The 25,793-nt window shown below is 42.3% G+C and overlaps 1 protein-coding gene across 5 annotated transcripts in view; it reads right to left on the reverse strand.

Annotated features, from left to right (window-relative positions):
• EIF4B (eukaryotic translation initiation factor 4B) overlaps nt 1–25,793 on the reverse strand; it is a 246,767-nt gene that overhangs the window by 71,044 nt on the left and 149,930 nt on the right. For 4 of the 5 annotated variants that reach the window (XM_033936328.1, XM_033936327.1, XM_033936326.1 and 1 more), the window contains exon 8: nt 10,353–10,559. The exons of the other annotated variant lie outside the window; for it this stretch is intronic. In XM_033936328.1, coding sequence (XP_033792219.1) covers nt 10,353–10,559 — 207 coding nt within the window. The remainder of the gene's footprint in view (nt 1–10,352; nt 10,560–25,793) is intronic. 5 annotated transcript variants of the gene reach the window in all.

The raw sequence follows: 25,793 nt of genomic DNA on the forward strand, positions 1-25,793 counted from the left end.
TTGCTCCTGTGGTCATAGGTATTAAAAATGGCTTGTTGGGGAAGGAGTGTCAGAGGCCATTAGACTGACAAATACATTCTTTGCTGCATGAAGCAAAAAGACTGAGGGGAGGCATGATTTCTTTATTATAACTACCTTAGCTATTATCTCCCAAGGTTGCTATTAGAATCAACAGAACTTTACCTATCAATTTAAGCAATGTAATGCAGGCAAAAATCAACAGCTGATATGAAGAATAATGACCAGATTAGAGTGGAAATTCCCTGCTTGCATGGAAGCCACCAAACACTTCGATATCATCAGGAGAGTTACAGTCTGTAATGTCACCCAATTAAATGTGCAGATATTTTCTTGTATGTTGACGGAGAACCATGCTTTCCATTTGGCTTGGCAATGTGTCAGGAGCCAGTGCAGAAGTTTAGGATAGACGAGATCCACTCAAATTTATTTACAGTTAGCATCAATTTGCAATGTTCTGTGTTAGTTCCAAGAGTTGGTATCTGTATGTATACGTGAGTTACAGTATTCCAGGTGGGAACTCAGACATGCCTGAATGAATACGATAAAGGCATTGTCAGAGGGCTGGAAATGGCATAACTGATGTAGCTGAAAGACAACTCAACACTGCCAAGACCCAAGCTTTGATACAAAGTTTGGAATCTATTATAAATGCCAGGCTATGAAATGAAAGGAAGCCAGATCATAGTTGAAAGGAAGAGATATTCCCTCAAGTATCACCTCAGAGTATAAGTGCCCAGAGTCTTTTTCCTATGCTTCTAACTTCAGTCATTTGTAGATTTAGTCTCAGTTTATTCTGACAGACATTAAGGCTGATAATTATTTCATCAGATCTGGGCTAAGAGGGAACAATCATTTCAAATATTTTGATGCTAGCTAATAATTCCTAGCTTATCTGGGTCCAGGTTAAATTTCTTTCTATCTTTTTTTTTTTTTTTTAACGATGAGACCTTTGGTAAGTGAAGGATTTATAACAGGCCGAAGATAACTCAGTATCCCTGATGTATCCTGCTTGTTGATATGTCTATTACTCGGTCAGCTTACAAGTGGGCAGGATAAGCCAGTAATGTTTCCCCCTCAAAAAAAGATTAGGTTCTTACCTTGATAATATCTTTTCCAGTACATGATGGTATGCTGAACCAAGGGTCTTCTATCCGCTCCCGTGAGTCCATTGCAGGAGATACTGATCAGTTTTCAGCATCTCCTTCCTGCTCTCTGCTCCAAGTCAGTCATTTTCAAACTTGGCGACAACCCAACAGAAGAGAAGAGGGAGAACCCCCCCCAAAAAAAAACATAACAAAAAAACACAGAAACATGATCTGCTCATACAAAATAACACAATGCTCACAGAGAGGCCAAGGCGTGGAAGGGAACCAAGTTAACCATTATTAACAATACGTCATAAGGAACTGTGGAGCTTGAAGGAAAACTCCTACATAACTACATACATACAATATATAATTTCATCAAATAATGACAGTCTCCAGGCAGGCGCACACCAAGGAGTGGAAATATCCAAAGACAACTGGTGAACTCAAATGCATTGCATAAAAAAACCTTTATTTCTTCAAAACAGTGATTCAATGACTCGACATGTACATGTTTTGGCCAAAATGGCCTGCCTCAGGAGTCTACAAATATAGACAAACATATTAGTAATGAAACAAAAGCAATTAAAATACATAAAGTTATAAAATCAATCAAAGCAATTAAAATACATAAAGTTAAAAAACAAATGGTTAAAAAAACATGATACATCAATAAGACAACTTCAACATTTAAAAAAAAATGTGAAAATAGAATGACACATTCAAAAGAATGGATTGAATTGAGGAACATCACATGAATATAACACTATGATATCATAAAAATCATTCTAACTTCAACCTCCAAAATCATCTATAGATCTATATAATTGAAATAACTGCTGTTGTAATAAAGGACGCCAATTAAAAAATATATTTAAAAAACAGGTAAACAACAATTACATTTCAAACAATGCATGAACATATCCCTTTAAGATTCATCAAGAATGTACATAAAACTGTATGCTAAAACTAGAAAAAATCAAAATAAACTTGATTAAAAATAGCTAATGTGGAAACAACCAGAATAAAACCTTAAGTCCCACAACAACTGATACTAAAAAAAACACCACTTCACAAGATATTAAGTCAAAGTGAAAAGTAACAATGCATGTACCTAAAAAATCTACAAATGCATTTCAAATAAACTCATGGCAGCAATACAGAAAAATAAAAATAAAAACATAAAAATATATAATGACCAAGCTTAAATCATCAGGAAGTAGTACATGGTAAGAGAAGAACAGGATATATAAGAACAAAAAGGGTCTTGCAAATAAGGTCAAGCCAAAAGTAAAATTAATTCTATGTGGACGACACATCTAAAACCAAAGTGCATGAATACAAATCTAAACATACATTGCAAATCATGCAATGAAGTTAAAATCAGGTTCACATAAAAGCGTTTATCCAATAATCCATAGTCAGCTAAAACTAAACAGAAACACACAGTATTACATGAAAGGTACAGAGCTAGCAAACACTGATAACAAGACGAAAAACAGCTAGTGTATAATGAGCACTAGTGGACAAAACAGCTGATGACTAATAATGATAATTAAAACACTTAATTAAAAATGCCTACCCGCAGGTAAATAACTAGTATAATCTGTTTGAAGATAAATTGCCTACTTCTGAAATAGCAAGCCCACAAAATGTGTGATAACAAATGTAATAAATAAAAATATGATAAACAAAATAAAAACGGGCTTTATATATAAAAAAACTGCTGGCAACATGGAATAAATCTAACAAACATAAAAAGCGGTCAAGTACCGCCACCACCTACAGCCCCCACAATAGAAAGAAATCCACAACTGAAACTGGCCAAACTTACTTGGAAGCTCCGTATTGAAAACTAAAGCACCATCCCTTCCAAATGTGTTTAGAAGGAAAAAAGGTTCTACTAAAATTGCCAAATTTATAGTCATGCCTAAGGCGTGACCCGTTGCAAATAGACATAATGACGTGTCTATTACAAATGAACATAACTATAAAGAAGGTACAAACCAAAAAACCAGGTGATGGTGCCAAAACAATAAAAACAAAAATAAAACAAAAAAAGGAGAACAAATGAAAAAAATGGGAATGGAAAAAATACTAAAACAAGTACCACCAAAGTACGAAAACATGTAAGTTGAACGTAGATTTTTGATTTGTAGATTTTTAGGTACATGCATTGTTACTTTTCACTTTGACTTAATATCTTGTGAAGTGGTGGCTTTTTTAGTATCAATTGTTGTGAGACTAAAGGTTTTATTCTGGTTGTTTCCACATTAGCTATCTTTAATCAAGTTTATTTTGTTTTTTTCTAGTTTTAGCATACAGTTTTATGCACATTCTTGATGAATCTTAAAGGGATATGTTCATGCATTGTTTGAAATGTAATTGTTGTTTACCTGTTTTTTTAATTGGCATCCTTTATTACAACAGTAGTTATTTCAATTATATAGATCTACAGATGATTTTGGAGGTTGAAATTAGAATGATTTTTATGATATCATAGTGTTATGTTCATGTGATGGTGTTCCTCAATTCAATTCATTCTTTTGAATGTGTCATTCTATTTTCACATTTTTTTTTAAATGTTGAAGTTGTCTTATTGATGTATCATGTTTTTTAACCATTTGTTTTTTAACTTTATGTATTTTAATAGCTTTGATTGACTTTATAACTTTATGTATTTTAATTGCTTTGATTGATTTCATTACTAATATGTTTGTCTATATTTGTAGACTCCTGAGGCAGGCCATTTTGGCCGAAACATGTACATGTCGAGTCATTGAATCACTGTTTTGAAGACATAAAGGTTTTTTTATGCAATGCATCTGAGTTCACCAGTTGTCTTTGGACATTTCCACTCCTTGGTGTACGCTCTATTGTTTGTGGATTTTCTTCTCCTGTGTTATACCACAGTCTCCAGGCAGGCACATCAACCAATTGGGGGGGGGGGGGGAGTGTCAGCATACTATTCCTATCTACTGTATAAAATATTATCAAGGTAAGAACCTAATCTCTTTTTTCCAGTGCAATAGGGATGGTATGCTGAACCAAGGAATGTACCTAAACAGTCCCTAAAACCCCACATGGGAGAGAGAAGCGTACCCGCAAAACAAGAGGTTCCAAACGAGGAATCCTCCCATGCCGCCATGTCCACCCTATAAAACTTAGTGAAAGTGTGAAGAGACAACCAAGTCGCCGCTCAAGAAATCTCATCCGGTGGTATTGTTCTAGATTCAGCCCAAGAGGAGGCAACTCCTCTAGTTGAATGCTCTCAAAGAGCAAAAGGCGGATACTTCCCTCAGACAATGGAGGAGGATGAAATAGTTGACCTAATACATCTTGAAATGGTAGCTTTGGAAGCCAGCCTCCCCTTCTTTGCTGGATTTGTCAAAACGAAGAGATGGTCTGTGAGACAAAAATCATTCATGATTTCCAGGTAACTCAAGATAGCTCTCTGGACATCCAGCACCTTCAAAATTTTGTCTTTTTTTCTAAAATCAGAAGGCTGGAAAGTTGATCTGGAATGTCAAAACCACCTTTGGCAAAAAAGAAGGGATAGTTCACAAGGAGACCCCCATATCTGTGATATGGAGGTAAGGATCCCTGCAAGACAAGGCTTGCAATTCTGAAACACATCTAGCAGAAGTAATTGCTACCAGAATGATTATCTTGATAGTCAGGTCCATGAGTGTGGCCTCTTGTAAGGGCTCAAATGGAGACCAAGAGAGCCCCTCCCCGCATTGTGTTAAGGTTCCAGGAAGGGAAGGGCTGGTGAACTGGAGGCCTAAGCCGCAGGGCACCCTTAAAGAATCTGATAATATCCAGGTGCATAGAGAAAAAAGCTGACATCTTTGGCTCTGAAACAGGAAATTCCAACCACTTGAACCTTCAGAGAAGAAACTGACAGCCCCATGTCCAAGCCTTCTTGAAGAAAAGACAGCGCTGATGATACGGAGGCTATGGTAGGGTCCAGTTTCTCCCTATGACACCAACTTTGGAAGGAATCCCACATCTTGGAGTATGCTGTGAACATGGCAGGCTTTTTGGCCCTCAGAAGCATACACACCACCAAATCTGAATAACCCTTCCAGCTCAAACCCGAGCACTCAAGAGCCATGCTTAAGATCACAGTGTGCCAGAAGCACAATTGGACACAGAGAGAAGTCCTTTGAGCAGCTGAAGACCTCAGAGAGGGACCCATCCAGATCTATGTACCAAGGGAAGCAGGGCGTCCAGAGCAACCAGGATGACACGTCCCGGGTGTCTGGTTACTCTTCTCAGGACTCTGCTATTATGGGTCAGGGCAGGATTACATACAGGAGCTTGTCTATTGGCCAAGGCTGCATCAGGGCATTGATCCTTGCGCTCCTGGGCTCGTATCTGCAGCTGAAGAAGTGGACTGCTTTCTTGTTCTTCACTGTTGCCATGAGGTTGAACATTGGTCTGCCCCAGCAGTTGACAATAGACTGAAATGCCTGAGGCGAGAGAGACCACTCTCCCGGGTCCAGAGTTTATCTGTTAAGGACGTTCACCTGTATGTTGTATACTCCGGCGACATGGGCTGCCAAAATGACCAGATGAGCTTACACCCAACAGAAAAGTTCCCTTGCCTCCTTCTGGTACCCCCTTGCCTGTTGATGTAAGCCACTGCCATGGCATGGCTGAAAACACTCACACCGCCTTGTTCGTCAGTCAGTGCTGAAATTGCTTCAGTGCTAGTCAGCCTGTTAATGAACCAATGGCTTTGAGATGGAAACTACGCCCCTAAACCAGATGGTCCTTGCAATGCACTCCCCAGTCCAAGAGGGCTGTTGTCAGTATGGTCCAAGAGTCGATCCAAAGAGGAATCCCTGAGGTCGACTGTGGACGTAGGTACCAGGCCATGCTGCAGCCTTCCAGGACAGTAGAACATACAGAGTCCCCCTGCAGGGCCAGCGAGACAGAAGAAGTGTTGTAGGAGACGCATATGTGCTCTCGCCCAAGGCACCACTTCTATCATGGCAGCCATCAAATCCAAAACGTGAAGATGGTCCTAGGCTGACGGGCTCCGATGTGCCAGAACCAAAATTTGGTCACAAAGTTTCTGTTTGCGTACCTCCTGAATGAAACACTCAGCCTTCCTCCATGTAGAATCTGACCCAGCGTATTCCAGTGACTGAACTGGCTGCAATTGGCTCTTTTTCAGGTTGAGAATCCAGCCCAGACTATGAGTTGCCATGATGGCCTGGTCTGCTCTCTGCTTTTTCTGGACCGCTCTCTGCTTTTTCCCTCAAGGAGGCTCTGATGAGCTCTGAACTAAGGGTGGACAAGCCAATTCATTTTGCGGAGGTGAGCTGCCATCACAACCATCACCTTGGTGAAGGTCCATGGTGCTGTAGCAAGACCGAAGGGCAGAGCTGTGAACTGAAAATGCTGCTCCAGGACATGAATTTGCAGGAAACACTAGTGATCCATAAAGATGGGGATGTGTAAATACGCCTCCATCAGGTCCAAAGCTTCCAGGAAATCCCCTGGCTGCACAGAGGCAATGACCAACTGAAGCATCTTCATTCGAAAATGGGGCACTTTGAGTCACGCTGATGTACTTGAGGTCCAGGATTGGTCTCCAATCCTTGGAGCTTTTCTTGGGCAATACGAAGTATATGGAGAATCTATCAGAACCCGGAGTCCACATCTGGCACCTGTTCAATCACCTGAATATCTAGTAATCTGCTGAGGGTCGTCTGGACTTGGGCAGCTCTTTCCATTTGGTCCGTTGGAACGTCCACAAACCAGGCAGAGAAGGGACGGGCAAACTCTAACTTGTAGCCATCCCTGATAATCTCTATCACGCATTGGTCGGTCATGATAGCTTCCCAAGTCTCTAGGAAGAACTGTACCCTGCCTCCAATTTTGCACGGAGGGACTGGAAGTCTGGCGTTATTGGGATTTATTGGGCTGTCCACTTGAATGAAAAGTGGAGCCCTGGGATTTTCTATTCCTGGTGAACCTCTGTCATGGGTTCTGAAAGGATCTCTAGGATGAGGATCCAGTGGAGAACAAGTGCATATGGTATGAGCCTTGAAAGGACCCACACGTTTGCCCTTTCGTAGCCCAAGGCCTGCTGTACAGAAGAGATTTTGGATGACAGTCCTGGACACTAGCCATGGGATCATCCAATTCCTGGCCAAATAGCACATTGCCCCTGAAAGGAAGCCTGCTGAGAGTGGCTTTGGAAGTGGAGTCCCCAGCCCAATATCTGATCCACAAACTCCTGTGGGCAGGCACAGAATAAGCAGAGACCTTGCCTACTACCTGAAGCAAGTCATACAGAGAATCAGCCACACAATCCACTCCTACTAGCAACAATTGGGATGGTGGCTCTGAAGTTGCTCCTCCAACACGCAACTTAGAATGGCATGCTTGAACAACCAAGGAGGTTGCTGCAGCAGATTTAACCGCCAGAGTCAAGATCTCAAACTGCCTTTTGAGCAACAAGTCCAGCCTGCAATCCTGTTGATTCTTGAACACTATGCCTCCCTCGCTGGGCAGGGATATGTGCTTTGTCACCTGAGCCACCAAAAGTCCACTTTAGGCCTAGTTAACTTCTACTGGAACTCTTGGTCCATAAGATATAACTTGGGCATTGCTTTTGCCACCTTAAGGGAGCCCTCCGAGTTCTCCAAATGCTCAGATTCAGAATTCATACCTGAATACCATAGAAAGGCAGTAGGCTGAGAACGGATTATGCTAAGCAGAGAACATTGGGTAGTAGGCTGAAGAGGATCAATTTTGAGCTCCTTCAGAGACTCAATAAGGTGATCCATCAGAGCAGCAGACTTGAACAGCCTGCGAACAAAGGGGTCCTTGTCTTGGTCCACAGCAGCACGTACTCGCTAATCTACCTCACACAGGATCGCATTATCCTTGACTGAGATTTCACTCTGGGAAAGAGGAAAAGCATCCAGATCATCAGTGACCTCATCTGACCAACTGTCGGAGCCTGGGGGAGATGCCGGTCTTAGAGGAACGCTGCGTGGCCAGTCACTCTCCAGCTGACCCAGAAGAGGCGCTAGCGCCACCAATATAGGCTTGCCAGAGCAAGTTCACAAAGTCAGGCATAGAGGACCAAGAACCCCCTTCAAGAGGAGGGTTAGAGCATTTTCTTTTTGATCTGGGGCCATCAGCGCTCTTACCAGGCACTGGCGCCACACTCCAAGAGGGTAAAATCATCCAATTGTCCCAACAATCTCTTAGCAGCCTTAATGAGATGGTCAGAGATTGAACCTGAGGTTTTCGCCTCCACATCTTGTGTGGCGGAACATGCGGTGTAAGGATGCTCTTCCAGTGCACAACTGAAGCAAACCTTATATGAATTCATGATTTGGGGGCCTGAGGATGCCATCCCTGGTGGCTAGAAACAAAAACGAGGCTTTTTAAGGAAGTTTGAGAACTTAGAATTAAAATCGGGAAAAATCCAAGATGGCCGCCACCAGGACATCCTGCTGAAAAAACTGCTAACACTCCACCGGAGGACAGCCAAAACCAGCAATTTTTGGATTTTGGGGGTGGGGGGGAACAAGGCTACATCAAAATACTTGTGGAGTATTTTTCAGTACATCAAAATATAACCAGAAAAACAGCAAATTCAGATCCCCCCCGCCAAACTGCCCTGTGCACTGTGACAGCCCTACTCACAGAACAGACGCTGGGAAGAAGTGCTGCAGTCTGCCTCAGCTACTTTAAGGGTAGCTGGAAACCAGAGAATACCTCTGCTACCAGGAAAATTGCCTCTTCTGAATCTTCAGCTGCCAGTCGGGCCACTGCCAGACTGAGCCTCAACCCCTGGGACTAGGATCCAAACGCCACAAGGAGGGGGGAGGAAAAGTGCAGCTGACATCGTGTGTGCTCCAAAGAAATACAATTGGTGTTTTTATAGCCTAAGCAAGGCAAGGAGTGAGCAAACATTGGCGATAGCCCCGCGTTCCACAGTCCAAGGAGGCTGACTGAGTAGGCCTCTGCAGGATCCACTTTTCAGCTGCAGATCAAAATCTGCTCCTCTCATGCAGGCGAGGCAGTCAACAGAGCTTTACTGGAACAAGAAGTTCTATGCAAAAAACTTGCAAAAAAACAACAAAGATTACCAAGCAGATCAAAGTTGCTCCTGCAGGCTTACTTACAGAAGAAATAACTTACGGGGCAGCCCAGTAGCCTTTCCTCATGGTGGCCAATCCAGGTCACGAGTACCTGGTAAAACTCCAAAAAGTAGCAACATTCCATTCTACCGACTCCAGTAGTATGTCCTCAAGGTGGCCAATCCAAAAACCCAATAGTAGCAACATTCCATGCTACCGATCCAAGGCAAGCAGTGGCTTCCCCCATGTTTGTCTCAATAACAGACAATGGAAGGAAGAGGTGCTGAAAACTGAGCAGTATCTCCTGCAACAGACTCATGGGAGTTGATAGAAGACCCTTGATTCCTACTGCACTGGAATAACTGGTTTTAAGTCTTTGCTATTCTTACTATGTCAGAGTTGCAATATTGTTCTTCTAGAGAAGGAAACTCTAAACTGACAGATTCGGTATATAATACAGACCAGCAGTGTTTTCTCAATCCCAGTCCTTTGGGCACACTCAGCTAACTGGATTATCAGATGAGACAGATTTGAGTACCATGAAGCCCTGGCATAGGCAGATACCTAAACCCAAATAGGTTGAGTATGAAATTTTATTTCTGTCCCTGCCCCCCCCCCCACTCCCTGGCTACATCACTACTAGAGAGACAATTTGTACAAAACTACCTCATACATATTATGGACAACCAGAAAACCCATTGGCCAAATGTCCCGCAAGGACTGGGTTGAGAATCAATTGATATAGGATGAATCTTCCAGCAATGGCCAGAATTACCCTATTTCCAAACAAGGCTTAAATATTGACCAACCACAATCTGACTTCTGGGTTCTCATTTCAAACACAAATGTGCCTAAAACTCAAGATTTGATCTTTTCACATACGGCTTGACTATTAATAAGCAGCAAGGGAATGGAGGACTCTAATTTAAAAAAAAAAAAAAAAAAAAAAAAGATCAACACGACGTGTTCTGGTGCAATCAAATATATGTATCATTTAGACTGAGCACTCCAAAATGGGGTTCAGTTATCCTGGCAATATGACATGAAAGCTTCCAGACCATCAACTACACTCTTCATGAAGAAGTGCCCTTAATGTTCTAAGCCTAGCCTAGACAAGTTAAACTTCGGTTACCTCTCTCGTCACGCCTATCATCTCTGGAATATTCATTCCACCTATCCGATCGGTCATCCCGCCTGTCTCGGTCATCATAGCGCCTGTCTCGGTCATCATAGCGGTCACCATAGCGATCACCACCGCCTCTGTAATCATCCCGTTTGTCATCATAGTCTCGACGAAATCCACTGCCAAATGCTCGCCGACTGCTTCTGGAGTCATAGCCTGGAGGGGAGTGCAAACAAGAGTATTATCTTTCCTATCCTTGGAAAACCTCAATTCTGGATGACCAAGAATTGTTTACACAATGGATGGAACTAGACAAGGGACAAGAGGATCAGGGAAAGTGGAAAAAGCAGCTGAAGCTGTAGCCAGTAGAGAAAGTCAATTAAGCCAGATACTCAACAAAAGGAGGAAGCTGTCAAGCTTAAAAGAATAAAGGCTAGAAGGGATGGAAGACATACACAAATGCATGTCTACACAAGAATAAATTTATATTAAAACAATTAAAAAGGTAGATCAATGAGCTTAAACACACTATGGGGATAATTCTATAAAGCAGGCATCAATATTTATACACTGCGAACCAGAAAACCCCCAGACCAAAATGGTTTTGTCGTATCTTTCACAGAACTCGGCTGATTCTTATGAAATTTAATGCATCGTGTCCTGAATGAAGTTGATGTAAAATGTTGTAAATATTTCCTAACACACCACACTACCTTGTGAAAATGAATTGTGAATTGAATAAAAACACATCAAAAAGTTTTACAGCGTATCTTGCAGAAAAATGTATAGTCAAAAAGTATGTTTCAATTAAGTTTCCACGTTTCTAAGTTTTATTAAAAATTTGATGAAATGCTTATACAAGTTCTAAGTGATTTACATTAAAAATGATATTTACAAAGAAGACATACAAACAATACTGACTTAGAAGAAACACGAGGAAGAAAGGGAAAGAACTAAAATTTTTAAAAGCAAAGAAACATTCAAGGTAAACACATTAAGGGAGGGAAGGGTTTTTAGCCTTATAAGGCTAGTTTCTGGTATTTTAGAGAGTTTATCTATATATCCCTGTTAATGGATAATAACGACCTTTTCAGAACTAATTCTGAAAAACATCATTAAATAGAAATGTTTTAAGAAATATTTTGAATTTATCTAACTGCCTTTCTTCTCTTAAAAAAGAAGAAAGTAGATTCAAAATTTGTGGGGCTGTAGTGGAGAAAAATCTCCTCTCATCTCGTATTTATGATTTTCAACGATGGAACTGCTAAAAGATTTTGTTCCGCTGATCTAAGTGTTCGTGAAGGAGCATAAGGCAACAGCAGTCTGCCGGATTTTAAATGTCAAAAGTGCTAGTTTGTAGGTTATCCTATGTGGAATTGGAAGCCAGTGGGAGTTTTTTAGGAGGGGTGTAACGTGATCAAACTTTTTTGAATTAGTGATAACTTTTATTGCAGTGTACTGAATAATTTGTAAATGTTGTATTTCTTTTTGGGGCAAGTTATTATATAAAGAATTGCAATAATCCAATTTTGAAATGTCCAGGGAATGTATTCATATATTAAGGGATGTTGAATCCAGTACTTTTTCTAGAGATCTTATCATTTTTAACTTAAAGAAGCAGTTTTTGACGGTTGAGCTGATCTGACCATGATAGGTTAATTTGTAATCTAAAATAACGCCTAGGATTTTTACTGAACTGACAGATTGAATAACAGGATTATCAATCATAACTGGTCTGTTTTGTGTAAGGCCATCCTTCCAAGAAATGAACATTGTTTTGGTTTTACTGAAGTTGAGGACCAGCATATTGTCTCTTAACCAACAACTACTTTGTTCTAATTTTACATTAAATTCAAGTAAATCTTTTGGGTTCTCAGTATCTATTGGGTACAGAATTTGTATGTCATCTGCATATGCATACATTGTTAGACCAATTGATTGACCTAGCGTCATAAGTGGTGAGAGGAAAATGTTGAAAAGAAGAGGTGAGAGGATTGAGCCCTGCGGAATACCATAAGTGTTTGGGGCAAAATCAGAAGATGTACCATTAAAAATATCTTTAGATTCTCGATTTGCATGATATGAACGAAACCAGCTTAAGACTGTATCTGAAATTCCAATAGAGGCCAATCTGGCTAGCAGTAGAGAGTGGTCAACTGTATCGAAGGCTGTTGAAAGATCAAAGGAAGCGAGTATAACTGATTTGTGATGATCCAAGTAGTAGTATATACTTGTTGTTAAACCTATCATTGAGTGTTCCGTAGAATGATTTGTTCTGAAACCTGTCTGATTAGGATGTAACACCTGAGTTTTTTCAATGAAGTCTGTGATTTGGTAAAAAACCAGCCTTTTTGGTTAATTTTGCTAGAAATGGTAGATTAGAGATAGGATGAAAATTTGCTTCGTCAGTAAGAGAAGACGAGTGGTCTTTAATGATGAGGCAAATGATCCATTTTTTCCATTGTTTTGGAAAAGTGCCTATATCAAACTATTAGTGATTATTTTATGAATTATAGGTCCAAAGATTGACAAAAAACAGATAAGAATCTTAGGAGGGAACAAATCAAGCTTAGCTTTTGTATTCATGTTTTGAAGAAATCTTTTTAAGTCAGACAGTGTGAAATTGTTGATACTAAAAGGAAGTTCTGCTGCCATTGAGATTTTTGACAGTCCCTGTGGCTGAATATTGGCTCTAATTTTTTCAACTTTGTTAGTAAAAAAGGATGCTAGAGTTTGTGCTGTTGGCTAACTTTTTAAATCAATTATTCCGATTGTGCTTAGGAGCTGTCAATGATTTTAGGATGGAAAATAGCGCAGAAGAGTTTTTGGCCTTCCTAATATGGGTGGAGTAATATTTCTTTCGTGCTTCAACTATTTTGGTCGCCACTGATCTAAGAACTTGAACAATGCTCTGCTTCAGCTCAGCCCAGAGACAAGGCACTGTTTAAGGTCTTCGATGTCAGATATCACTGTCTGGTAGACACCTTCCTTTATCAGCCCTCAGATCAGGTATTCAACTGGGATTAGGTCTGGTGAACTCCCAGGCCAGAGGTCTCAACCAATGTGGTCTGGAGTCTCCCGATGTAGCAGTTCTACAGTGTCTTTTGCCCAATGTGCTGGGGCATTGTCTTGTTGGAAGATAAAGTATTCTCCCAACATGCGACAGATCACTGGCAACAGCTTCTGTGTTAAGAAGACACCCCAGTAGTATGCGCTAATGCTGCTCAATTCGAATCAGGTGAATCGATTCGAATCGGTTCGTTTTTGTAAAAAACCGGACTCACCGATTCAGCCCTGATTCAAGTTCATTCTTTTTTTCACCACCGGCCGCCGGACTCGATCCCATCTAATGTAACTTCTGGTTTTGCGAAACCGGAAGTTACATCAGAAGAAATGAAAGGACGTGGGAGAGTTGAGGGGGGAGCGAGCAGACCTTGTGCAGCGGACCTCGGAAGCAAAGGATAACCGGCAGGAGGGTTGAGAATCTGCGGCGGGGGGGGGGGGGTTAGAATCGGCAGGAGGACTGAGGGCTGAGAATCGGCAGGGGGGGGATTGAGAATTGGCGGGGGAGGGTTTGAGAATCAGCGGGGGGGCTGAGGGTTGAGAAACGGCAGGGGGGCTGAGGGCTGAGAATCGGCAGGGGGGCTGGTGAGTCTTGGGGGCTGGGGATGGAAGCTGGGAATCGGCAGTGGGGCTGGTGAGTCTTGGGGGTGGGGATGGAAGCTGGGAATCAGCAGGGGGGCTGGTGAGTCTTGGGGGCTGGGGATGGAAGCTGGGAATCGGGCAGGGGAAGCTGAGAATCGGGCTGCCTGATTCACGATTTGAATAGATTTACCACGACAAAAAAATCGGCCTCCCGATTCGTTGACCGACCCTCCCCCCTAAAGCAGGAGCGGCAGCACTACCTCTTGCTGGCCTGCTGCTCCTGCTTTAGAGGGTGAGTGGGGAGGGTCAGTCGGGAAGTGGCTTCCCTGCATCAATTTACCTAATTTCAGCTGCCTGCCCTGCAGAAGATTTAACAGAGAGATGAAAAGTCTTTTTTGTTTATTTTGTTTACACCACAGCGCCAGTGTGGTTAGGAGAAGGCAAAGGGGGTGAAGAGGCTATAAAATAAACCCACGAGGATGTTTGAAAAAAAAAAAAAAAAAAAAACACACACAAAAAAAAAAAAACACCCAATTGGGCAGGAAAATCGAATCGAAAAATCGATTCAGTAGGCTGAATCGAATCAAATCGAAATTTTTTTTCCTGAATCGGGCAGCACTAGTATGCACCGTTGATCTTAACCCCAGGATCGATTAAGAACAAATCTGTGAATCCAAGTTTCGAAACTGTGACTAAGACCATGACTGATTGGTTGAAGGTCAGGCGGGTCCGTAGTAGGTGTTTTGCCATTAGCCTTCACACTTCAGTGTTGTTAAAGACATGTACAGGAGATCATTTGGAAAGAGGAAACGGTGAATATATATATATATATATATATATACATTGGTGTCATATACAGGCCTCCTTCACAGATGGAAGAAGTGGACAAAGATTTAATAGACATTCAGAATACAGTACTCCCCGAGATTCGCGGGATTCTGTTCCAGGAACCCCCATGAATCTCGAAAAACCGCGAATATGGTTTTTCATGGGGGAGCCTGAAGAGGGCAGCAGGAGAGGGCAACAGGAGTGCCGCGAGTGCAGGAAATCACTCGTGGTATACTCCGACTGCATCTTCCTGCATGAAGTCGGGCCTTATTCAATCAGGGGCTGCGTGTCAAAGCAGCTCCTGATTGGATAAGGCCTGACTTAGTGCAGGAAGAGGCGGTCTAAGCGTACCGCAAGTGATTTCCTGCACTCGCGGTGCTCCGGCTGCTCTCTCCTGCCTCTCCCGTTGCCCTCTCCTTGTCAGTGGTTCGCGGTCAGAAAATACTGCCGACTGCGAACAACCGGGGGAACACTGTATATCTAAAAAAGGGAAGTTTTACCAATAGGTGATTTTGACATGCCAGATGTTGATTGGGGAATCCCTATTGCGGGGTCGTCTAGAAGTAGGGAGATCCTGGATTCTCTTCAAAGAGAACTGTTCCAGCAATTGGTAATGGAACACACGCAGGATGGGGGTCATACTGGATTTAGTGCTTACAAACTGGGAAAGTTTTTCTGATGTTACAGTGGTGATCATCTGGCAACCAGTGATCACTGCATGGTATGGTTTAATATTAAGACAGGCATAGAGAGGACTCATTCAAAAGCAAAGGTTCTAGACTAAAAACCCCCAAAAACAACTAACTTTGTTCGGATGGGGGATTACGTCAAAGAATTGTTATCTGGATGGGAACATTTGAAAGGAGTGGAAATGCAGTGGGCAAAACTGAAAGGAGTAATTGTAAGAGCAACATATCTTCTTGTGAAACAAGTAGTAAAAGTAAGAGGAAAAGAGGCTGTTTTGGTTCTCAAAAGTAGTAGCTAAGAAGGAATAAGAGGCTGGCTTTCATAAACTAAAAAAGATCACAGAAAGAGGAAGAGAGGCACAAATATCTAGAAAAGTTAAGAAGCTGGTCGTGTAAGTCAGGAAAGCAAAGATGCAAATGGAAGAAAAAATAGCTGACATGGTAAAACGGGGAAACAAGACACTTTTTAGATATATCAGTGATGGAAAGAAGTGCAAAAGTGGCACTGTGAGACTCAAAAGTGAAGGGGAGAAATATGTGGAAGCTGATAAAGAAAAGGCTGAATTGCTTAACAAATTTTTATGTTCTGTGTTCATGGCGGAAATACGGGGAATGGGACCACAGAAGACAAACATGAATAAGGATGGAGGAGTGATAGACCCTGATCTATTTTCAGCGGGTTATGTTCATGAGGAGCTAGCTAAAGGTAGATAAAGGAGGACAAAGCCATCACTGACAAACACATTTTTTACATCTGTATTTATCGAAGAGGATATACACAACATACTGGAACCCAACAAGCTATACGCTGGAAACGAAGATGGGAAACTGACAGGGTTGACGGTCAGTCTAGAAGAGGTATGCAGGCAGATTGATAGGCTTAAGAGCGATAAATCCCCGGGACCGGATGGCATCCATCCTAGGGTCAGCAAAGAACTGAAAGGAACTATAGCTGAACTGCTTCAACTAATAGCCAATCTGTCGATCAAATCAGGAAAGATTCCAGAAGACTGGAAGGTGGCGAATGTTAAGCCGATCTTCAAAAAAGGTTTGAGGGGAGATCTGGGAAACTACAGACCGGTGAGTCTGACCTTGGTATCGGGAAAGATGGTAAGAGGCGCTGATAAAGGACCGCATCACTGATCACCTTGGCGGACACAATCTGATGAGGACCAGCCAGCACGGCTTCAGAAAAGGAAGATCTTGCTTGATGAACTTGCTGCACTTCTTCGAGGGAGTAAACAGGCGGATAGACAAGGGTGATCCAGTCGACATTGTATATTTGGATTTTCAGAAGGCATTCGACAAGGTTCCACATGAACAACTATCTCAGAAAATTGCGAGCCATGGAATCGAGGGTGAAATAGTCACGTGGATTAAAAACTGGCTGAAGCATAGGAAACAGAGAGTGGGGCAAATGGACAATACTCGGACAGGAAGAGTGTCACAAGTGGGGTACCGCAGGGCTCGGTGCTTGGACCCGTGCTCTTCAACATATTTATAAACGATCTGGAAATTGGTACGACGAGCGAGGTGATTAAATTTGCAGACGATACGAAGTTATTCAGAGTAGTGAAGAAGCAGGGGGATTGCGAAGATCTGCAAAGCGACATAACCACGCTCACGAAATGGGCAGCGACAATGGCAAATGAGGTTTTAAAGTGGATAAATGTAAGGTGATGCATGTCGGTAACAAAAATTTCATATACGAATACAGGATGTCCAGGGCGGTACTAGGAGAGACCCCCCCAGGAAAGAGACTTGGGAGTACTGGTCGACAAGTCGAAGCCATCCGTGCAATGCTCATTGGCGGCAAAAAGGGCGAACAAAATGCTAGGAACGATTAAGAAAGGGATCACGAACAGATCAGAGAAGGTTATCATACCGTTGTACCGGGCCATGGTGCGCCCTCACCTGGAGTACTGCGTCCAGCACTGGTCGCTGTACATGAAGGACACGGTACTACTCGAAAGGGTCCAGAGAAGAACGACTAAAATGGTTAAGAGGCTGGAGGAGTTGCCGTACAGTGAGAGATTAGATAAACTGGGCCTCTTCTTTCTTGAAACGAGGAGGAGGAGAGGGGACATGATCGAAACATTCAAGATACTGAAGGGAATAGACTTAGTAGATAAAGACAGGTTGTTCACCCTCTCCAGGGTAGGGAGAACAAGAGGACACTCTCTAAGGTTGAAGGGGGATAGATTCCGTACAAACATAAGGAAGTTCTTCTTCACCCAGAGAATGGTGGAAAACTGGAACGCTCCTCCGGAGCCTGTTGTGGGGGAAAACACCCTCCAGGGATTCAAGACAAAGTTAGACAAGTTCCTACTGAACCGGAACGTATGCAGGTGAGGCTGGACTCATTTAGAGCACTGGTCTTTGACCTAAGGGCTGCTGCGTGAGCAGACTGCTGGGCACGATGGATAACTGCTCTGACCCCGCAGCGGCAATTCTTATGTTCTTAAAGTGATGGAGCCGAATGCAACTTAGGGAAGTTCTGGTAACTCCGCTGAATGACCTTTTCAATGAGTCTCTAGAGTCGGGAGTAGTACTGGAGGACTGGAGAAGGGTGAATATGGTCCCTCTACACAAAAGTAGACGTAAGGAAGAAGTAGGGAATTACAGGCCGATAAGTCTGACTTCTTTGGTAAGCAAATTAATGGAAATGCTTTCAAAACAGAAAATGGTGAAGTTTCTAGAATCCTGTGGATTACATGACTGAAGGCAACATGGATTCACTAGAGGTGGGTCTTCTCAGACAAATCTGATCAATTTCTTTGACAGGGTGCGCTAGATGTGGTGCTTTTAGATTTTAGCAAAGCCTTTAACACAGTGGTCTCAAACTCAAACCCTTTGCGGGGCCACATTTTGGATTTGTAGGTACTTGGAGGGCCGCAGAAAAAATAGTTAATGTCTTATTAAAGAAATGACAATTTTGCATGAGGTAAAACTCTTTATAGTTTATAAAACTTTCCTTTAACAGTTAAAAGGAAAGATATATAAACTATAAAGAGTTTTTTCTGCAGCACTCACATTTAAAGTTCAATATCTTTTCTCTCTCAAAACTGGCACATTTCAATCACTAAATTGAAAATAAAATCATTTTCCTACCTTTGTTTGGTAATTTCATCAGTCTCTGGTTGCACTTTATTCTTCTGACTGTGCATCCTATACTTCTTCCCTTCTTTCAGCCTCCTGTATGCTTCCTCTCCTCCAGACCTCATTCCCTCCCCCAACTTTTTCTTTCTTTCTTTCTCTGTCTGTCTTTCTCTGATTCCGTGCCCCATTTTTTGCTTTTTTTTCTGGCTCCCTGTCCCCACCCCACCTTCTTTCTTTCTTTCTTCCTTCCTTCCTGCCCTCCCCCATGCCACCGCCGCTGCGGAATAGGCTGCTGCTATCGGGAACAGGCCATCTCCCTGCTTCTCTTCTGCACCGGGCCGACCAACTCTCGCCGTCCGACGTAAATTCTAACGTCAGAAAGGACGTTCCGGGCAGCCAGGCAGCGATTGGCTAGCCAGAACGTCCTCTCGACGTCAGAATTGACGTCGGGCCGTGAGAGTTGGTCGGCCCCGCAGGGAAGAGAAGCAGGGAGATCAAAAAACACGGTGCCAGCTGTGAGAAGGGAAGGGAAGCAGGTTCGGCACCGCTACTCTAGACGAGCCGCACTCTAGGTAGAACAGTGGACCGCCCCCCCTTGGTACGCCACTGGAGCAGCAGCGTGTCTGGCCGGCTCGTTCGTTCAAAGCCGCGGGTGGCGGCTCCTTGCGAGATCCGTGCCTGCGTCTGAAGCCTCTCTGATGTTGTGACATCAGAGAGGCTTCCAATGCAGGAGTGGATAGCGCAAGGAGCCGCCAACCCGCGGCTTTGAACGAACGAGCCGGCTGCTGCTCCAAAAGGAAGAGAATGATGCCTCCAGACCGCGGGCCGCAAATAAAACCTGGAGAGCCACATGCGGCCCGCGGGCTTGAGACCGCTGCTTTAACAGTATTACACAAAGATGTTCAATAAATAAACTGAGTGCCCTCAGGATGGGCCTCAAAGTGATGGGCTGGGTCAAGAACTGCAACAGAGGGCAGTGATCAATGAAGATCACTCTGAGGAAAGGGATGTTACCAGTGCTGTGCCTCAAGGTTCTGCTCTGAGGCCTGTCCTTTTAAACATTTTTATAAACAATATTGCTGAAGGGCTGTCAGATAAGATTTGCCTCTTTGTGGATGATACCAAAATCTGCAATAGAGTAGACATAACATGAAGAAAGACCTAGCGAAGCTTGAAGAATGGTCTGAAATTTGGCAGCTAAAGTTTAATGTTAAGAAATGCAATGTCATGCATTTGGGGGTGAAGAACTTATGTGCACGATAGAAGAGCGGGACTTGAGTATGATTGTATGTAATGATCTTAAGGTGGCCAAACAAGTTGAAAAGGTGACGGCAAAAGCTAGAAGATGCTAGGTTGCATAGGGAGAGGTATAGCCAGTAGGAAAAAGGAGGTATTGATGCCTCTGTATAAGACTCTGGTGAGACCTTATTTAGAATACTGTGTACAATTCTGGAGGCCACACCTTTAAAAAGATATAAAAAGGATGGAGTCAGTCCAGAGGTGAGTGGTCTTCGTCATAAGGCATATGGGGAGACTTAAAGATCTCAATCTGTATACTTTGGAGGAAAGGCGGGAGAGGGGAGATATAATAAGAGATGTTTAAATACCTACATAATGTAAATGTGCATGAGTCAAGTCTCTTTCATTTGAAAGGAAACTCTGGAATGAGAGTGCATAGGATGAAGTTAAGAGGTATAGGCTCAGGAATAATCTAAGGAAATACTTTTTTACAGAAAGGGTGGCAGATGAGTTAAACAGTCTCCTGGAAAAGGTGATGAGAGACAGAGACTGTGTCTGAATTCAAGAAAGCCTGGGATAGATATGTGGGATATCTTAGAGAGAGGAAGAGATACTACGGATAGGCAGACTGGATGGGCCATTGCGCCTTTATCTGTCATCATGTTTCTATGTTTCTATTCTGTGTGTTAATCCGTGTAGCTACAAGTAAATATATTTTCATCTGTAAACCAGAAGAAGTTGATGCTGTGCTCTGGGTACTTGGTCAAAAGCTGCTTGCACTGTTTTAGGAGTATGTCTTTGTAAGTAACTCTTGGGCACGACACTTTTTAAGACACTTTAATTTCAGATCGTTATGAATTATCCTAACCACAGCTGTCTGGCTTACTCCTGCTTCTTTTGCTATTTGGCGAGTTGTTTTGGTATATTTGCTGGGTGTCCTCCTGACTCAGTACAAGACCACGTAAACAGTCAATGTGCTGCCTGGCTTAAGATCAACAGTGCCCATTGTTCGGATCTTGTGTAGCAGCACATCAAAGCCATTTTTGTTCCAACTCTTCAGTGGGAACTCTTTCAACAATCATCGACTGCTGTAAACTTCTAGCAGTACCAAGTTCTTTTATCAGAATTCAGTCTTCTGCAATGAAAGCCATGTTGATACAGAGACTGTTTACAAACTATCGTCTGCTTGATGTATTTCCAAAACACTTTCAGATAAATTTGATTAACCTTAACATGATAATGTAATTTCGAAGTTTTCTGTAATATCGCTGCCTGTATACATTCTCTTCCTATGTAAACCGCTTTGAACTATTTGTGATATTGCGGTATATAAAAATAAAGTTATAATTATTATCCCAAAGCATCAATTCATTTTCATAAGGTGGAGTTGTGCTGTGGAAAATATTTACAACATTTTACATCAACTTCATTCAAGTCACGACGCACTAAATTTCATAAGAATTGGCTGAGCTCTGTGGAAAATACGACAAAATACATTTCTGTTGTGTTAATGTTCAGAATGCTAGCATATACGTGCATGTGTACATACATGTATACATGTCATGCATATGCCTATACACAATTTTGTAAATATATACATATTTGTGACAGTATGTATTTTACAGATAAGTGTGCATATAGGTGATCTCTGAGTGGAGTATGGACAGAGGCACATGTTAATATAGGCTATGTCTGTATCACCAGTACTTAAGTGCACACATTTATATCGGTTCTAATGCTGGCATAAGTGCTTGCACTTAAGCACATATGACTGCATATATCCCACTACAATAGAATTCTATAAAGGAAAGTGGGCACCTACTTTTCTTTACAAAATATATGACTCTACACCCTATGGCTACCTATACAGGGTGGGCAAAAAGAAGGTATACAGTATTTATTCATTATTTCTTTTCATTTTACAGGTGTCACGAACAACATTCATGTGAAGTTTTTGCATCAGTTACATTGTTCTGCTTTTACTTGATTATTGTTCAGTACTGTATTATACCAATTTAGTACCTGTAAAATAAATAGAAATAATGAATAAATATTGTGTATCTACTTTTGGCCCACCCTGTATAGGCACACTTATAAAATTATTCCCTGTATTTTCAATTTAATTTCCACGTACACTGAAAGACACTGTTCTACAGCACATAATATTCATAATGTTCAGATAAACTTGTGAGGGGATCAGTGTGGGGCAGGGTGGATAAAAATCAATTTTTTAAAAAAATCTGATTTGTTTGATTTAAATTGGATTTTTCTGATTTAAATTGGATTGTTTGGTTTTTTTTTAAATAAAATGCTTTTTTGAGGGAAAAGCTAGCTATTATATTCTGAAATTATTAAATAAGCATTTACTTTTAATTATGTATAATAAGGCTACATATTCATGCAATGTTCAATTTTTTGGGTAAATGAATTCCATTAATCCATTCATGTCATGGGCAATTTTTCTATCTAGAAGATATCATCACATCAGTTAACATGGATGCTAAAGCAAATACAAGAATATATATGTTACGTAAATGTTGTTTTGATTAAATAAAACTATTTGTTATTAAGGTAATAATTATTTTTCTCGTTTCAATACAGTACAGCAGAAAAGTTGTCCAAATAAGAATGATTAACCTATTAAACTGGAGAAAGTTTACCTCACAATAATTTCAAATTTATCTATGAATCAGTAATTTTTTGATACAACTGTAAAACTAATCTGAAAAGTTATTTTTCAAAAAATGAAATTTTCATCTGGTTGTAAATATTAAGATTATACCAACAAGAAAGTACAGTTACCATAACAGGTGTTATCCAGGGATAACAAAGCTTCAAGACTGCCTGCACTGCACATGTATGAGTGCCTTCCCGCCCGACACAGGCTCGTGAGGTCATCAGTTCTTAATAATCCTATATAATAAAACCCTAGCTGCGCATGCGCACTCCTACCTGCGTGTTCCTTTTTCCCTGTTCCGTGAGATGTAGGTTTGTGGTGGCAGGAGTGCGCATGCGCGGGTCCCCAGCCTTACAGCACCTAACTACACTCGCTGGCAGGACTGGCCACCAGCGCTGGACTCCCTGCTCTGGTAAAAGTAAGTTCTTCGTCTTGCCGCCCTCCCTTCCCTTTCCTTCCTGCGGTCCCGACTCCAGCAGCGAATGCATCACTCTACACACGCTGCTTCGGGGCCTTCTGCAGCGTGTGTACAGTGCTGCAGACGCTGCTGGAGTCGGCAGGTTTGGAGTCGGGACCGCGGAAAGGGAAGGGGGGGGTCAGCAGCAAGGGACTACGAGAGCCGACCAGACTTCTAGCACCCGTTAATGTAACAGGCTAAAATACTAGTTTTATATTAAATTCCAACACCTATCTGGCATTTAGAAAATTGTTTAAAAACATACTTCTTTGGTAAATATTTTAACTAATGGATTATGAATGTCCAGTATCTTTACTCTGTAAACTGCAAAGAACTGAAGAGGTAGCTGTGATATACTGTTATGCCCAAGTGAAGAAGCCAACTAGGGGAGGTGGGAAGGTTGTGAGAATATCTGCCTGCTTTCCCTGGATAACACCTGTTGCGGTAAGTAACTGTGCTTTATCCTTAGACAAGCAGGCAGCATAGTCTCACATGTAGGACTCCCTAGCTTTAGTAAAGGAATGAAGGGAGAGTTGGCCTCTAAGGAAACAAACGCTTATTGCCTCGCAAGAAAATCAGGTATACTGTCTGATACGAGTAGGTGGAGGGAAGGTAAGGAAATTAATACGGAGTAATCAGAAGAACCCCATCCTCAAGAAGAGGATAAAGGGAAGAACCCAGAGAATACTATAGTAATGGAGGTTGTAAATAATAGATGACTTCATAGCAGCAGAGGAATCCAAGCATAGTCGAGGAAGACACCAGAAAAATTCAAAAAAAGAAAAGAATAAATGGATACTGGCAAATGAACATATATGGACAACCAGACCAATAAGAGCAGGTGAACCCAGGTGTTGCTCAGGAAGACACAGATGGAAGTGAAAGGGAATTTTGTTAGAACATTCAAGGAAACTAGGAAAAAACAGTAGTAAGGAGAGAAAAATGTTACTGTGGACCATAAGAAGAAGAAGTAGAGGACTGAGAACAAAGCCACAAGCTAAAAAAAAGCTCCCCTTGAGGGCTGCAAGAGAACTCTGGTATGTCTTGAAAATGACCAGAGCCAGTGCACGAATGGCAAAAAGCAGCAGCACTTCTTCAGAAATATATCCTGGAAAAAAAAGGAAACCAGCAAAGAAATGTAATAAAGCCCATGGTGAATGGGGAATGTGGGATATCCCCATATGGAAGAACAACAAAGAAAAGATGTACAAAGTTATTGCAGAAACTGGTCTCATCTTCTACTGAAAGGGGAAGAGAGTAGTGAGCTAAGAAACTTGAGAATCAAGAAAGAGAGATGACTTTGTCCCAATGAAATGAATAGGGAAAAAAAAGAGCTACCATTATTAACTGGTTGTGAATAGTGGAGATGCACAGCAAGGTAGGGAAACACCTGAAGACCTTAGGGCTGCTGCTACCACCACTAGGCACTTGGAGAAGAGGTAGCACTCTGTATTGAAAATGCAGATTCCCCACCCAAAATCTGAGGTACTGATGGGAAGCCGGATGAATAGGAATGTGAGTGTAAGCCTCCTTGAGATCTAGAGAACATAACCAATCGTTCTGATCTAGAAGGGGGTAGAGGGATGCCAGGGACAGCATGCAAAATTTTTCTTTGACTAAAAATTTGTTGAGAGCCCTGAGATCCACAATTGATCGCAGATTGCCCGTCTTCTTCGGAATTAGGAAGTAACGGGAGTAAAAACCCCTGCTCTGCTGTTCCAGAGGAACTTCCTCAATGGCACGGAGATGAAGCAGAGCTTGAGCCTCCTGAAGAAGGAGGGCGGTCTGGGATGGATTGGAAGGATACTCTCTTGGAGGAAGCTCTGGTTTAACCTGAGTGAAATGAAGAGAGTATCCTTCTTTGATTATTGACAGCGCCCAGAGGTCGGATGTAATGGGTCTCCCATCGATGGTAAAAATGATGGAGACGACCTCCTTTGGGGGGAAGGGAGGACAGAGGCAGAACGATGGAGGTTATGCTCTGTTTGAGACAGTCAGAAAGGCTGTGAAGCCTCAGGTGCAGATGAAGGATGAGGTTTCTGTTGCTTCTGCTGTTGTGGTTTCTTGGAGTGTGCTTGAATATAAGGAGATGCCCTTGGAGGATAACGCCTCTGATAGGATGGATGAGGTCGAGAAGGCTTTGCAGGAGCTGGCTTAGGTCTGACGATAGAAACAAGATTTCTCATGCTCAGACAATTTTATTGGTGGCGGCCTCTATGGATTCATCAAAGAGATCATTGCCCTCACAAGGAATATTAGCCAGATGATCCTGAAGGTAGGGAACTGTATCTGACCTGAGGGAAGCTCAGGAGAAGACAGAAAATTTACTCGAGGTCGAGGACTTTCCAAACGAAGAAGGTCAGATGAGACTTGAGATCAGAATTTTGGAGGCAGGAGGACACCCCGCAGCAGGCTTGACTAGGTCAGAGGTCGAGGTCACAGCAGGGGTTTCCATACTAAAAATATTCTCCACTTGAACTTGACGACGTTTGAGGGCTAACACTGGCTACACTTATTGAAGCCCGTGACCGCTCAGGAAATAGAAGGAAAGATAGCCACCGCAAAGTCGAAGCCCACAGGCTGAGGGAATGCGGCAGGCCCCGCCAGTCAGCCAATGAAAAAAAAGAGTTGTTTTTTTTTTTAACTCAATAACTAAAAACATAGCGACCCGGTAATAAGTAAAATAAAACACGAGCTACAGTGAGAGACTGCACGAAGCGAACTAAGTTCAGCACAGAGTGTCAAAGACGGACTTCTCGGCTCTGCGGAAAACTGAGGAGAAGCACCCTGTGCTGGGCGGGAAAGAACTCGTGCATGTG

This window comes from Geotrypetes seraphini, chromosome 3 (genome assembly GCF_902459505.1).
Source record: "Geotrypetes seraphini chromosome 3, aGeoSer1.1, whole genome shotgun sequence".
NCBI classification, from domain to species: Eukaryota; Metazoa; Chordata; class Amphibia; order Gymnophiona; family Dermophiidae; genus Geotrypetes; species Geotrypetes seraphini.